Genomic DNA, 14416 nt, shown 5'->3' with positions numbered 1-14416 from the left:
ATCCTTGGTCTTTTGTAGTGTTTTTAAGCTTATACGTGGGGGTTTATTTTTCCAAAGGAATTTGGACATACATGAATCTAGAGATCTGAACCAATCTTGTGGCGGTTTAGTTGGGATCATTGAGAATAAATAATTTATTTTTGGTAAGACCATCATTTTTATAGCGGCAACCCTTCCCATGAGTGATATGGGTAGACATTTCCATCTAGCCAGATCATCTTCTACCTTCTTTAAAAGTGGGATATGGTTTAATTTAGTTAGATCTGCAAGCTTGGGAGAAACATTAATACCTAAACATTGAACATTTCCAAGGAGGTCCGTCTTGGTGCTTTCGTTTTATGAAACGGTGCCATTTTTCCATCCGGACCAGGACTACGGTAGCGCAGCAACTTCCAGCGGATTATAAGGAAAAGCTGGCCATCTTCCGCTCCTACTGCAGCAAATGCATCGCCGACAAAAACATCCAGCCCAGCCACATCACTAACATGGACGAGGTCCCGCTCACTTTTGACATCCCGGTGAGTCACACTGTGGAGAAGAAGGGGACCAGCACGGTAGCGATACGCACAACGGGGTATGAAAAGTCTTCTTTTGCTGTTGTGCTTGGCTGCCATGCTAATGGACAGAAACTGCCGCCTATGGTGATTTTTAAGCGAAAGACTTTGCCTAAAGAGAAGTTTCCAGCAGGAATCATCATTAAGGCAAATGAAAAGGGCTGGATGGATGAGGAAATGATGAAAGACTGGCTGAGGGAGGTGTATGTAAGGAGACCAGGTGGTTTTTTCCACGCATCACCATCGCTCTTAATCTGTGACTCTATGCGTGCCCATCTCACAGCCGATGTGAAAAAACTAGTGAAACAAATGAACTGTGAGCTTGCTGTCATTCCGGGAGGCCTGACAAAGGAGCTCCAACCGCTGGACATCGGTGTGAACCGCCCGTTCAAAGTAAGGCTGCGAGCGGCCTGGGAGCGATGGATGACCGATGGAGACCACAGTTTCACCAAGAGTGGAAGGCAGCGCCGGGCGAGTTACGACACAATTTGCCAATGGATTGTAGATGCTTGGGCTAACATGTCTGCTGGCACTGTTGTTCGAGCTTTCGCAAAAGCTGGCATCATTTCCAAGGAGCCGCACGGCACGGAAAGTGACTCTGACAGTGAAGAAAGTGAACCTGGCATGTTTGATGGAGATTTAGCGCAGCTGTTCAATTCAGACACAGAGGATGAGGACTTCGATGGGTTTGATTGATGATAAAAATGTGAGTACCAAACTTTGTTTTGCTCCTGCTTTATTTTTAAATATGCACACTTGTATGCTTGTGTGTTGTTGATGATGACGATTACTGGTAATAGAAATGTGAGTAAGGTACCGAACTCAGGTTTGCTCCCGCTTTATTTTTAAATACGCATACGGTACTTGTATGCGCCCTATAATCCAGTGCGCCTTATGTGTGTGTTAAATACAGTAATGGCACACATAACTGAGACTGCGCCTTTTAGTACAGTGCGTCTTATGGTCGTGAAAATACGGTAGTCTTTTTTAATCAACAAAACTGTTTTTTTTTTTTTTAATATCTTGCTGCATTTTCTATAAGTTCATACTCAAGTTTAAAACAACAACTACACTAAAGCTATTCTGTTATACCTATATGCAAAAAAAAATATTTCATAGTTCCGAAATACTGATCAATCTAATAAACTTAAACCTACACCATCCTCCCTATTCTGGTATTTTAAAGAGTACTTAGCGTAAATATTAAGCAACCTAACTAATAGGGTTCCAACTCCCAGCAACAACAAAAATAAATAAATAAAAAATAGGGAACCACCCCCCACCCTCCACCTCATGATGCTTAATCGACGTAATCAACCTTAATTTGATGCAGTGTGAAAGAAAATGCACAGAAATCAATTATTTTTCAAGAAATATTAAATAGATTCAACATCTTTCTTCAACAAAATTGCAGACTGCACAGATGGTACCTTCCCAAAGGAAAAAGTACTATAGCTTACTAGGGTATATATATATATTAGACTTAATAGTCACTATATACAGTAATTGACTTCTATTCATTTTACATCAAATTAAAACTTTGGGTGTCAGATAATTATTTATTAAAAGCTAGACATTTTAAATGAGAATAAGAAAGAAAAGTATGACTTTGTGTCCCCCTTTTCCCTGTTAATGCCCTATCGCCCCCCCTGGCTAAACTTTGATCCGCCCCTGCACAGTTACCAGCTGTCAGCTACGTAGAAAAGGATCCTCGAGTAGAAAGTAATATTAAATACATTCTAACAACAGCTTATCAAGCTTAAACGTGCTGCTGTTGTTCAGCCGCTGGTTTCCTCTTTCTGGTGCAAAGTGGGCCAAAAACAAAGAAGAGAGATGGAGTCCCGACAGAAAAGCCGATCAGCTGATCATTAAGCAGTTTCATGATTGAAGTAGCAGCAAGAAGAGGCAGTCGCTTGTTAAGCTTAACGCAGGAATGCTTTACAAACATTCAGAGATGGACTTACACACTTGCTTTACTTCTCTCGGGGATAACTTTGTCGGAGATGAAATGCCGGGTTGCTAGCGAAGCTCCACATGCTATCCAGACCACCGACAGGTCCCGCATGCCACAGCCGCTCTATCACGTGATGCATACTGCTCCGACGTGCTAACGTTCTGAGGCGAGTTACGGCGTGTTGCAAGTTTTGTGAGGTGCTTTCGTGATATTTAATGGATCGGATTACATTTTTTATTTTTCTCCGATATCCGATCCAGTAATTTAGGTCAGTATCGGACCGATACCGATACGTAATATCGGATCGGTCCATCTCTATGTTCTATATTGAATAAAGTAGGGGTTTATAAGATTTTAAAATCCCTCTATTCTGTTTTTAGTTACATTTTAAACAGCGTTCCAACCTTTTTGGAGTTGGGGTTGTAATATTACTTGAGTTGAGTTCAGGCAAGCATCAATACAATAGTGGGTTCAGTGAGGGGTTATGTAAAGATCCAGTGATGCAGAAAGTAATTGCAAATGACTGACAGCGAATTACCCCCCCCTCCCCCTCCCCTCTCTCTCAATTACCTGCTTCTTAAGTAATACCTATGTGAGTTTCCATTCAGCGGCTCGTTAAACAATAGCATACAGTGTGCAGTGCTTCTGCACTTAGCATGCTACATTAATCCAGCTGCTGCAAGGTCAGGGCTTTTTAAGCATCAACAGAGTGTGTGCATAGGGGAACACTGCTGTTACAGGTATGAACACGCTCATGTACTTGGTGGTGTTTTGATCTCAGGTGATGCTAATATTGTGGCTTTTGTTAAAAAAATAAAATCTTGTAAATCCAAAATCTGTAAAAAAAACAACAACAACAACAACAACAACAAAACAAACAAAAAACAATCTTATTAAAAAGCATCTAACATCTGAATTTACTGCACTGATGCTGAAGTCCATTCAGTCAGTCACTAATAGATGTGCAACAGACTTTTAATAAGAGAGAACTAAAACAATGCCTTTCAGGCTGAAGTTTTAATGGTAAAGAAGTGGAATAATCTCCACTGGCTCAGTCTCTTCCCCGATGTCAACCAGACGGAGCTGAACATCACTAAAAGCAGAAAGACCCACAAACAACCACTAAAAGCAGCCACAGTGAAGGTTAGCAAAACACCACTAAGGAGGAAAGCCAGTCTTTGGTGACGTCCATGAAAAATAAGCACTTCTGTTATTGTTGTGCGAGTTTATCCTATTAAAATTAAAACCCAGAAAATAAGGAACTGTGCATAAAATAGCTGCATTTTGACATATTATTATTATTGCATATAAATATTAATGTTCAACTTCTTAAATTAAAACCTTAAGAGTTTCCAGGTGAGCCTGTCTTAGTTGTGTAACTGCAACTTGTATATGGTCAGCATAAATTACAAATCCCACAACACATAATCTTGTGCATACTTTCCAAGTAATATATAAATGTTACGAGCTCTTAGATTGACCAGCGACATAATCAAACAACATTAGTGAAAATTAGTGCACATCAGAAGGGGACTTGGATAAATTCATGGTAAAAATGATGGCTGTGAACATTTACGTGACCCCATGTTTTCCATGTGTTTGTGTTGGTGTATGGAGGTGGCAGCACTGCTGTACCTCAGCGGGGAACAGCTTCTTGTCCACGGTGTGCTCTGAGCCCCAGGCGTTGGTCTCACCCCAGTGGAAGTGGAACTGGCAAAGCCTAAATTTGTCTTCCATGGGGCCCCCTTGTAGCGCTGCAACCATAAAGTTCAAGGACATGAAAAATCAGTGCATCAAACATGGATTCGTCCAGAGGAAATAGCTTATGTTTCAAGGAATTTTTAATTACTTGTTTCCTCCTTCAAAGGGTGGAAATTATCAGACAAAGACTGACTGTTCAGAAACAGGTTGTTCAGGGAGTAATACTGACAAATTTCCCACGTGTGGGACTAATAAAGGTTATCTTATCTTATCTTATCAAACATCCAGGAAACATTAAGGTGAGAACGAGGCTATGAAAGAATAATGTTTTATTGTCCTCACAGTATCTGTACACTGACAAGGCCTCTCGTTCTCCAAATACAGCAGCATAAAGGTTTCTGTTGTCAAAAAAATAAAGGCTAAAGTTCTTCACAAAGTGAAGTTTATAAACCTGTTATTGTTCTCGCAGACTAAGCTTTAAAGCTTTTAATACAAAGACTGGCAGCATGTGACACCCTATAAAGTGTATTGTTGTAATCTCACCAAAACATGATTTATATTTAGAATCTTAATGGGTAGTAAAGTTAGTGTTTTGGCACACCCCAGTAATTATACCAAAATGACACTTTAAGGACAGGGTACGTTGCACTTTTAAGGGTCAGCACAAACATACAAGTCACATGACAGCCCACATGGCACCTTTAAGAGCAGTATTGCTTACTGGATTTTCCTACATATTGAGTGCTCTTTAAGGGGGAGTGCAGGAAAAGATAATCCCCTTGTGTAGACCAAAACATACATTCCTACAGCTGAGATTTCCCTTAAATTCTTCCCGATTTAAATGGAAGCTACAGACCTGCTGCCATCTGAGCAGGCAACAAAGAGGAACTTACATGGTACAAACTGTAATCTTACTTTCTAGGTTTCTAGGGAGTAATTACCTGAATAACTTAATGTGTACTGTTTGGAGTATTTTAACTAAATATATACATGCAGATTACAAAAGAGTACTTACTGGACTTGTCTGTAGTGTCATCGTACTCGACCAGAAACGAGTAACCGTTGTTCCAGATTTGTTGGCAAGTATACGGGTCGTATTTGGTAACCAGAGGCTTCAGCTTTGAATCAAAGATGCTCTTGCGTACGACAATATCAATTGGCGACTGACGATCCCCTCCTGGTACCACGAGGGGTCCCTGCCACATGGGATGCACTGAAGGAGATGAGAAGGAGGAAGAGGAAAATGTAAAAAAAACAAAACACAAGTTAGTGATATTGAAGATTATCGTTTTCCAGTCAGAGTTAAAAATTCTTGACAAAGGGAACAGCAGAAAAGATTACCCAAAAAAACCCTTAAACCTACTTTTCATGTTGCACTCCGCTGCTTCCTGCATTTTTGTAAAATCCATTATTTAAAAAATAATAATAATTAAAAATGCTTCATAAAAAGAAGATTCAAATGGTGACAGTATTAGAAAGACAGGTACAATCCTTCTTCCCCGAGCTCTTAAAAGGAACTGACTGAAAAGTCAGCAAGTAAGCAATCTCACTTCCTTTTAGTCCGCTTACTTTTTTTTCCCTAAAGGAAATTACTAAATAAGAGAGAAGTGGGCCGGCTGTACAGAAAGTGACACGCGGAATGTCTTGGCACGCCCTCAGCTCGCCTCCACAGCAGGAGAACCTGACCAGGACCTCTGGCCAGTCAAACTGCACGCTCAGTCCAACATCTGTCAACAGACCTGACTTCTAATTACTCAAAGCTCTGCTTATTCTCTCTGCCTCCCTATTTAGGTGTTGTGCCTCTGCTATTGAAATACATCCAAAACTATTTTAAAAAGTCTTTTCCTTAGAAAAAGAAAAGGACACACACAGTTTAAAAGACTATTTCACTCATTTATCTGAACCTAGATCAACAAGAAAAAGAACATGCGCAGTTCATAGGGCACAAAGGCAGTTCAGTCTTTTATTTTCCTTATCATTCATTCTCTCCGGAGCATAAGGTTTCCACTGAGAGCCAAGCTCAACAGGTCCGACTGGGACATGACCTTCATCTTCATGGGATTTCAGTGGCTCCTCCTAGGAGAGTCGGCTGCCTGTCTCAGTTATTGCATGAACAATAACTGCTTCCAAAGCCATGCATGCTCTTGCACTGCAATTATCAACTGTGGAGTTTATATGGCCTTGAATCCATAAAAGGGACTCACTTCAGGAGCATATCACAAATCACTTATCCTAATTTAAATCAGGGTGGAGGTACCGAGCAATTGCTCGAGTTTTCCTGGCACAGGACAAGATGTTTATATCTTGCCTTGCAGACATCAGCGAATCTGCCAAGCTCGCATTTCATTTCCCATAGACGCATCATAATAAAAGCTTCACAAATGCAGGGGGAAAAAAGTCATACCATCCAATGTGCAAGACTGGTAACTGTGATATGATAGTGTCGCTACACATCCTGGACACAGGGACCTGAATCTTTTCAAAGACTTTCACAACAGTCTTGAGTAACCAGCCTAATAACATGTTCTGAGCCAATTAGTGTATTGCACCTCACTGGGGGACCATCACAGCTGAGCTCCAGTCACTCCTGCTACCAAACAGAAGAGTGTGCTTGGAGTCATTCTTCTTAATTAGCAAACAATCTCTGATATAAGCGAGCTCGTAAAAATAATAATCTGAAAGTTTTTAACAGGTTCTGGCAAATTAAACTTACAAATAAGGAATTAAAAAAGAATTAGAAACGAATGATCTGAGTAATATATTACATAAATGTCAAATAAAATGGACTCCTCGCCGACTAAATGATTACTATGTATAATGGTTCTGAAAGAAGGAATGGTTTCAGCAAAAACAGTAACAAAATACTGTTTTCTCTGTATACTCCAAAGACCTCAGTAACTCCAAACCTCTGCAGAGAAAAACTTTGTGCCCTGAGCTGAGGCTTGCAGGTAGAATCTCTTTATGTTCAGGCTTGAGGTCTGGACTGAGTAAACCATCTGAACCCACTGAGGTGAAAATTTTACCCAACAAGCACTACTGAGGGAACAGAGTGCACCATTGTTCTGAAGCTGGCAAGATATCAGTATGCCTCCCTGCTACTTTTGTTAAGAGTGTACGAAGAGCGAATGTGTCTTTACACAGATATCAAACTGAAGACCAAGCAACTAGCAAAAAAGAAGAAAAAAAATCCCACTGACCAGTTCAAAACAACCCAGTCTTTTGGTAATGCTTTGTACAGACACAGACGGACACAACAAGCTGGTAAAAGTTAAATATAAACTCTAGTTTATTACAATGGTTGAACATAAAAGCTTTGCTGGAATGGACAGTTTTTCTACTCCCAAACAGCCAACTACTCACTTAAGTCTGACCAACAACATTATTTTTCTTCCAATAAGAAAGCTGAGAGGAGCTGAAACTGATTTATTTTTATTTTAGGAACAAAAGACTCCACTTCAAGAGATTCGGCAAATAACCACAGCTTTCCACAAAAAAAATCCACACAGAAAATTGTGTAAAACAAACAATAAGTAAGAGTGTAGCACACCTGGCACATTTTTTAATATACATCCTTGAGCTTCAGCTGGACGTCAGTCAAAATTATAGTAAAAACTTTACCTTTTAATAGGTTTTTCCCTTTGACTATTTTTAAAGCTACTAGTAGAACTTGTTATCACTTTTTATTACTTCACCAGTTTTTTTTATTTTGCCTTTTTACTAAGTGGAACATAATGGCCTTGCCATGTTGGTCCATTTGATTGACCTTTATTATTATTATTATTATTATTATTATTATTATTATTATTATTATTATTATTATGCATTTATTTTATTTTCAGTTGTTACAGATGGGATAGACATGACTGGGAGAATGAAGGAAGGAAGGAAGGAAGGAAGGAAGGAAGGAAGGAAGGAAGGAAGGAAGGAAGGAAGGAGGGAAAGAAGACAGAGGGGAAGAGGGACAGTGAGAAAGGGCACTTAAAAAAACCTGTTGAGAGAAGAAAAAACAGAAGAGAAAACAAGCAAAGGGGAGAGCAACATAATAAACACAACACCATCGCAATAATCTAGCTAACAGTAAATAACAGCAGCCAACTGCGCCAGAGTGGACAGAAACCCAGGTCCAGGGGCCAGAGGCCTGAGGGCCCCCCACCCCCCTGAACTGGCCCAACCAAGCCACGGGCACCAACCCCTGTCATCTATCTTAATTGCCCCTTGGGGATAAATAAAGTTGTTTTGACTTGACAAGCAGCCACTGGGTAACCCGAGTGCCCAGCCCTGGATACCAAGAACCACCAATGCACCGACATCTGAGGGCATCAGCCACTGGCAGGGAGTGTGGTGAGGGGAGATAGGCCTCCATACCTTGGAGGGCCTCAGGATGGCCCAGCTTTAAAGTAGGTATGTCTATTAATCCGAAATTATTCATATTCCTGTCAGATTTTGATCGATGTTTTTAAAGAAATTTTTGAGATGTCAAATTTAATTTTGCACAGTCAAATAAGAAAAGGTGGCATACAGCTATGAGAAGCAGAGGTGGGACCAAGTCATTGTTTTGCAAGTCTCAAGTAAGTCTCAAGTCTTTATCCTCAAGTCTCAAGTCAAGTCTCAAGTAATGTCAGGCAAGTCAGAGTCGAGTCTCAAGTCACTGGTGTAAAAGTCCGAGTCAAGTCACAAGTCTGAAACTTTGAATTTCAAGTCCTTTCGAGTCTTTAAAAAAAACAAACGAAAAAATAATGTTGCAGTTATATGCTAAATGTAAATATTAGACCATGTAATTTTAAAATCTGTGTTTTTCTCAACACATACAAAATAGTGAACTTAGAAAATATACACAAATTGTGAAATTGCACCTCTTTAAAATGCAGCTCAATTAAACTTAGCTCCAAGAATAATTTTCACCGACAGTTCTGAGATACGCTGCATGTTATTCTTGGATGCGGTTGTAGGACCAGCTTTAAAATCGCATGACAAAAATATCATACACATTAAAAAAAACTGTATCACCAACGTAGCCTGGAAAACATTTGCTAGTTGGATGAAGTCAGCTATCTCATCCTAGCATATTTATATGCATATTTATAATTATACGGTTCTTGGAGTGAGTGCATACACTCATGAAGTTTAGTAACTTCCGGTCACTGCAACAAGCCCAGGTACAGTTTACCGACGGATGGGTGCAGGACCTTGAAATGCACCGTGTAGAACGAAAGACCATCGTACGTATCATAAGTTTACCAGTCTCACAAATCGTCTTCATAAATACACATTCGTTAACCGTTTATTAATAGGACCTTTGAGCTCAACGGTAATTAATTAGTAGTAGAAATAATTTCTGGTACCCATCACAGAAATGTAGCAGTGACAATAATATTGTATGCTGTAATCGTACTGGGCAATTAGTGATACAAAAAACCTGTTTTATCCTGTGAATAAAAGTATGTGTTTTTGTCAGTGTACCATAATAACAGAAGCGAAACGCAATATTGTGTCAGGACAATTTACTATTTATCCACAATAAATAAAGGAGCATAGCGCGACAATTTCTGTTCAGCGCCAGACTTGCTTGTAACCTATATCACCAATTATGTTAAGAAAAATGACGCATTAACTACAACAGCAGACTGACCTTTGTGTAAATGCTTGGAGCAGACTAACCTGTGAGCTGGAGTGTTCTAGGACGTTATATTTGATCTTTGAATGGCTGCAATCCAGTCGCCTCTTTGTTACTTCGGAAACATGGCTCGAACAATTTCTCTTCCACGACGTAATCCGATAACAACCGATCTCTTTACCCGTCGGCTTTCCGTGGCTGTCATGCGACCGGCTATTGCAGTTAATAATACAACAGCTTCTTGACATTTTTGTGTTTCTTTTTATCGCTGTGTGACTGATTTTAATTGAAAGCCTGCGTGCGCTAGTACCGCTTGCCACGAGTTCCCAGAATCCTTTGCGGTTCTACCCGTGAATGACGTCACATTTTCAATCTCCATATAATATGCGTGTTAAATTTTATATTTGGGGTAAAATATCAAGTCTTTTCAAGTAAACCGGTTCAAGTCCAATTCAAGTCCCAAGTCATTGGTGTAAAAGTCCAAGTCAAGTCACAAGTCTTAGAACATTTTTTCAAGTCAAGTCTAAAGTCATAAAATTAATGACTCGAGTCTGACTCGAGTCCAAGTCATGTGACTCGAGTCCACACCTCTGATGAGAAGTACAGTCACGTGAATTTGATAGATTTAATACTTTTAAGTATTTTGACAAATTTAAAAATAAAGCATGTTCATGTCCATACTGATTCATAGCCTCTCTTAGTAAATGCCCAGAAAACCTTTTATTTGTGACTATAGCACAGGTCACCTACTAACTATAAAAAGTAAGACAGCTGAAATAAATAACAAACAGGAGAAATATATACAAAACAGAAAATAGAGTGGAGACTGCGAGTCAGGCCAACATCAGAAATTACAATAAATAATTCTAAATATTGTAGAAAGCCTACCCAGAAGAGTTTAAGCTGCTATAGCTTCCAAAGGTGGGCTGACATCATATTAAACCTTATGAATTAATAATGAGATGTCATTCAAGTTTATATGCATGTTAAGGCAATCGAGCAATTACTTTCGCCAATATACTGCATTTTTCAATGTTGACTCTTGTACTTGGCTGGAGACAGCAAACAAGGCAATACTGACATTACCAGGGCGTGTTAGTGAAATTATTAAAACTGCTCAGACAAGCTTGAGTGGTTCAGAAAGTCTGTGGTCTCATGAAAATAAAAGGTGGTGACTCATTAGTTGTGAAACATGCGAATGTTTCATGTCACACATCTGCCAGGAGCACAAGTACATACTGTAATGTAACACGTGACAATTTTTTTAATTTTTATGTGCTCTCAATAAGGATATGCACAGTGGAAACGGCGATTAAGGCGAAATTTCTTTAGTATGACATAAAGTGCATACAAGTAGAAGGTATATAGGTCAAAGGGCGTCAAAGGGCCCCGGTGTGGGGCACACCGATCAGCGGTTATCAATAGGTGTTTGGAAAACCTGGAGTCTGAACACTGCCGAGTCACCAGAGAGGCGACTGATCGAAATCCAGGGATGATCAAAGTCCAGCTCCAGGTTTGCACAGCTCCCCGCGCTGCTGTGGCATGAAAACAAAAGTGACCAACAAACGATGCTGTGTGTCAGCCGCAATGAATGAAACAAGCCGACCACTGCCGAGCTGACACACACACACACACACACACACACACACACACACACACACACACACACACACACACACACACACACACACACAGTGAGGGCTGCAGAGATAATCTGTGTGACAATGACCAACGTTACCACACATGCCTTATAAATAAAAGTACTCACTCTGAGACAGCACATATTTGCTTGAGCACGCAGTCAGGTTACATCCTCTGACAGGCGTTATCCGGTGACTCCTGGCTTGTCTGGCGAGCTGTCGGTGAATCTGTGAAGCCAGAGGTCTAACCAGAGCCGAGAAAGTCATAATTTTAACCGAGTTACCTGCTTCCCTGCAAACGAGTCGAGTCGTTAGCTTTTACACTCTCCTAAAGTTAGCTAGCCTGCCGAAAACAATATATCGGCTGGCTTCCCTCCTCCTCCCGTGCCCTCCTACCGTTTTTCTGAAGTCGGGGGAAACAACACACATTCAAATTGTGACCGCAGAAAGCAAACAAGACTCTACTAGGCTTTACAGTGAAGCAATAGCACCAGAACAACACGGTTAAACACACTTGTTCTCGGCGCACACCTTCGATAACCGATAACAGGGTTGTCGTTTGCGCTAGAGAGGTTGGCTGGGGAGGGGGTGTAGAGCGGACCAATCAGCGACGTCCTTCGATGGGCGTTAACGTGCACGATGACGTCGAGAGGAAGTACAGCCCCCTTTGAGTAAATAACATTACGTGAGGAAATTTTTCTGGGATAAAATTACTTATATCTTTGAGCTTCCCTTTGAAAATTTATTGTTTTGGTTTCTTAAGATTCTGGAAAAGTGTAATTTTTTTCAGCCTCCGAGTTTTATATCCACAAAACAATTCAATATAATTCACTTTCTTTCTTACTGCTATTATCGTTTCAGTACGAAAAACCTTCATCGGGTAGTTGTTTGATGAAGTTTTATATTATAATATTTATATTTATATAAATGTAAAACTATACTAAACTACACATCAAGTCTATATTAACAAGAACAATCAACAAAGAAGCTCTTTGAATTTTTAAGTTGCGCTGTTTTGTATGGTGGCTTGTTTCTGACACCAATTGTAAATAGATAAATGTTTCTTTTTTCCATCCATAAGAAAATTTTTTTGAGTTATTATTTTAACATTTGGATTTAAAATCTAAGATTTTGAGTTTTTATCCTAAATTGTGAGTGATTATTTCAACATTTTAAGATAATAACCTTTGGGGGAATATGTTCAAACCTGGCACAAACATTCATGAGGTGGGAGTCAAGTCAAAGGTCACTGACCAAGCATGATTTAGGTCATTACTTAAGGATTAATGCACCAGTTATTAAACCCCCCCCCCCCCCCCCAAAAAAAACCATTTAATGCATGATTAATTGAATAAAATTAAGTGATGAAGTTTTACTTCTAAAAGGTCAAAGATCAAGTGCGGGCAGACAGGTTTCCGCATGTGAATGTTAATACTAACAGGGGAAGCTGCTATGTTTACACATCCATGAGGCTTACAAGGACCTTCCGTGCCACCACCTCAGCGATTGCGACTGTATTCATGGTTCCTGCACACAAACCCCACTTAAAATGCACCAAACCACACAGCACGAACATCAGTGTGGCTGAATGGTGTTGTTTTGAGCTTTCCTTGCAACAACTCTGTGATTGGGGATTAGAGATGTCCTCTCACTGACATCATACAGAGCCAAGAGTGGAAAAAGATGTTTGAAACTGAGCATTTAGAGCAGTGTAAGGTCTGAGCTTTCAGCTCATATAGAATACTTGTACATTTTATTGACTTTATTTTCTGTCTCTTGAATCATGGAGCAGTGAACCTTTAGGCTTCCTGTACACATATAAATGTCCAATCTCTCTATTTGTTAGCCATAGTTCTCTTTAAAGTCTAGTTTAAAATAATTTATCCCTATCAACAAATCATACTATATAAGCAACACATATTATTATTTAGTATTTCTTTTTTATCCTACATTTTCATATTCTTATCTTAATTTTCTACTGGAAACAGTGACATTTAACCTAATCACGCTACATTTTCTTAAAACTGTTTATAGTAAAGTCTAGTCTCTGTTTTGCATCACAGGAATTTGGCTCATGCATATCTCATTCTTTAAAGACACTGTGAGTATTTAGCGCATATCCTGGAATGAGGGAAGGGTAAAAAGCTACAATCTGTTTATTTAATTTCTTTTATTCCAAATGGCAGTTTGCATTTTTTTCTATAAATGGCCTGTATCTGTATAGCGCTTTACTTCACACACACATTCACACACTGGTGATGGCAAGCTACATTGTAGTCACAGCCACCCTGGGGCGCATTGACAGAGGCGAGGCTGCCGGACCCTGGCCCCCCCGGGCCCTCTGACCACCATTAGAATAGAATGTGAGATCCATATTAGAATTATGGATCTCATATTATCACAGCCAAAGTTTCAGTTGATGATGTCAGAATATGTGCCGGACATCCCTGCAAGTGTTTCCTTCACTTGGGTCTGTATGAAGCCATTGAGAGGTTATATCGCTAATACAACCAACTCAGGCAACATGGTTATCATAGTTAACTAAGATTCAGTTCAATTCAATTTTATTTATATAGCACCAAATCACAAGCTGCCTCAAGGTGTTATACAAATCAAACTGAACTGAATTTTATTGCCCTAAAACTAAAAACTAGATGTAAAGAAGTACAACTAGATGCGAAAAATGCAAAGTAAAACCTGGACTTTTGAAAAAAAACCCAAAAAACCCCAAAACCCTAAATAAATTATGTTATGAACTCAGTAAACTAAAGAAAAATACAAAATATCCTTAATAAAGAAGAAATTTCCTCAGTTTTAGCATTTGTTTAGTTTGGTAATTTCGTATCAAACTTGTCAGAGACTTTCATGGATGTGTTTATTGACACATAGAGAGTCAGCTGCTTTAAAAAGTTGTCTAAATCCTGCTTGTCATACAAACTCCCATCTGTTTTCA

General features: G+C 39.6%; 1 protein-coding gene across 3 annotated transcripts in view; it reads right to left on the bottom strand.

Moving 5' to 3' along the window:
* Positions 1–12046, bottom strand: part of ca5a (carbonic anhydrase 5a) — a 30291-nt gene extending 18245 nt beyond the window's left edge. Inside the window, exons 1-4 of one of the 3 annotated variants that reach the window (XM_086301682.1) lie at positions 11860–12046; positions 11592–11755; positions 5225–5422; positions 4144–4262 (exon numbers count right to left, since the gene is read on the bottom strand). In XM_086301682.1, the coding sequence (XP_086157808.1) occupies positions 4144–4262; positions 5225–5422; positions 11592–11730 (456 nt within the window). In that variant the 5' untranslated portion in view covers positions 11731–11755; positions 11860–12046. Of the gene's footprint in view, positions 1–4143; positions 4263–5224; positions 5423–5572; positions 5730–11591 lie in introns of those variants that run through there. The other 2 variants (XM_086301681.1, XM_086301683.1) reach the window with 2 other exon arrangements.
* Between the last annotated feature and the right edge of the window lie 2370 nt (positions 12047–14416).

The sequence above is a fragment of the Aulonocara sp. 'chitande type north' Nkhata Bay genome, linkage group LG7, assembly GCF_057382095.1.
Source record: "Aulonocara sp. 'chitande type north' Nkhata Bay isolate Kocher_YH1m ecotype deep benthic linkage group LG7, A_spYH_male_GT1.1, whole genome shotgun sequence".
NCBI lineage: Eukaryota > Metazoa > Chordata > Actinopteri > Cichliformes > Cichlidae > Aulonocara > Aulonocara sp. 'chitande type north' Nkhata Bay.
Note: the sequence above shows the minus strand (reverse complement) of the source record. Positions and strands in the feature narration are given on the sequence as shown.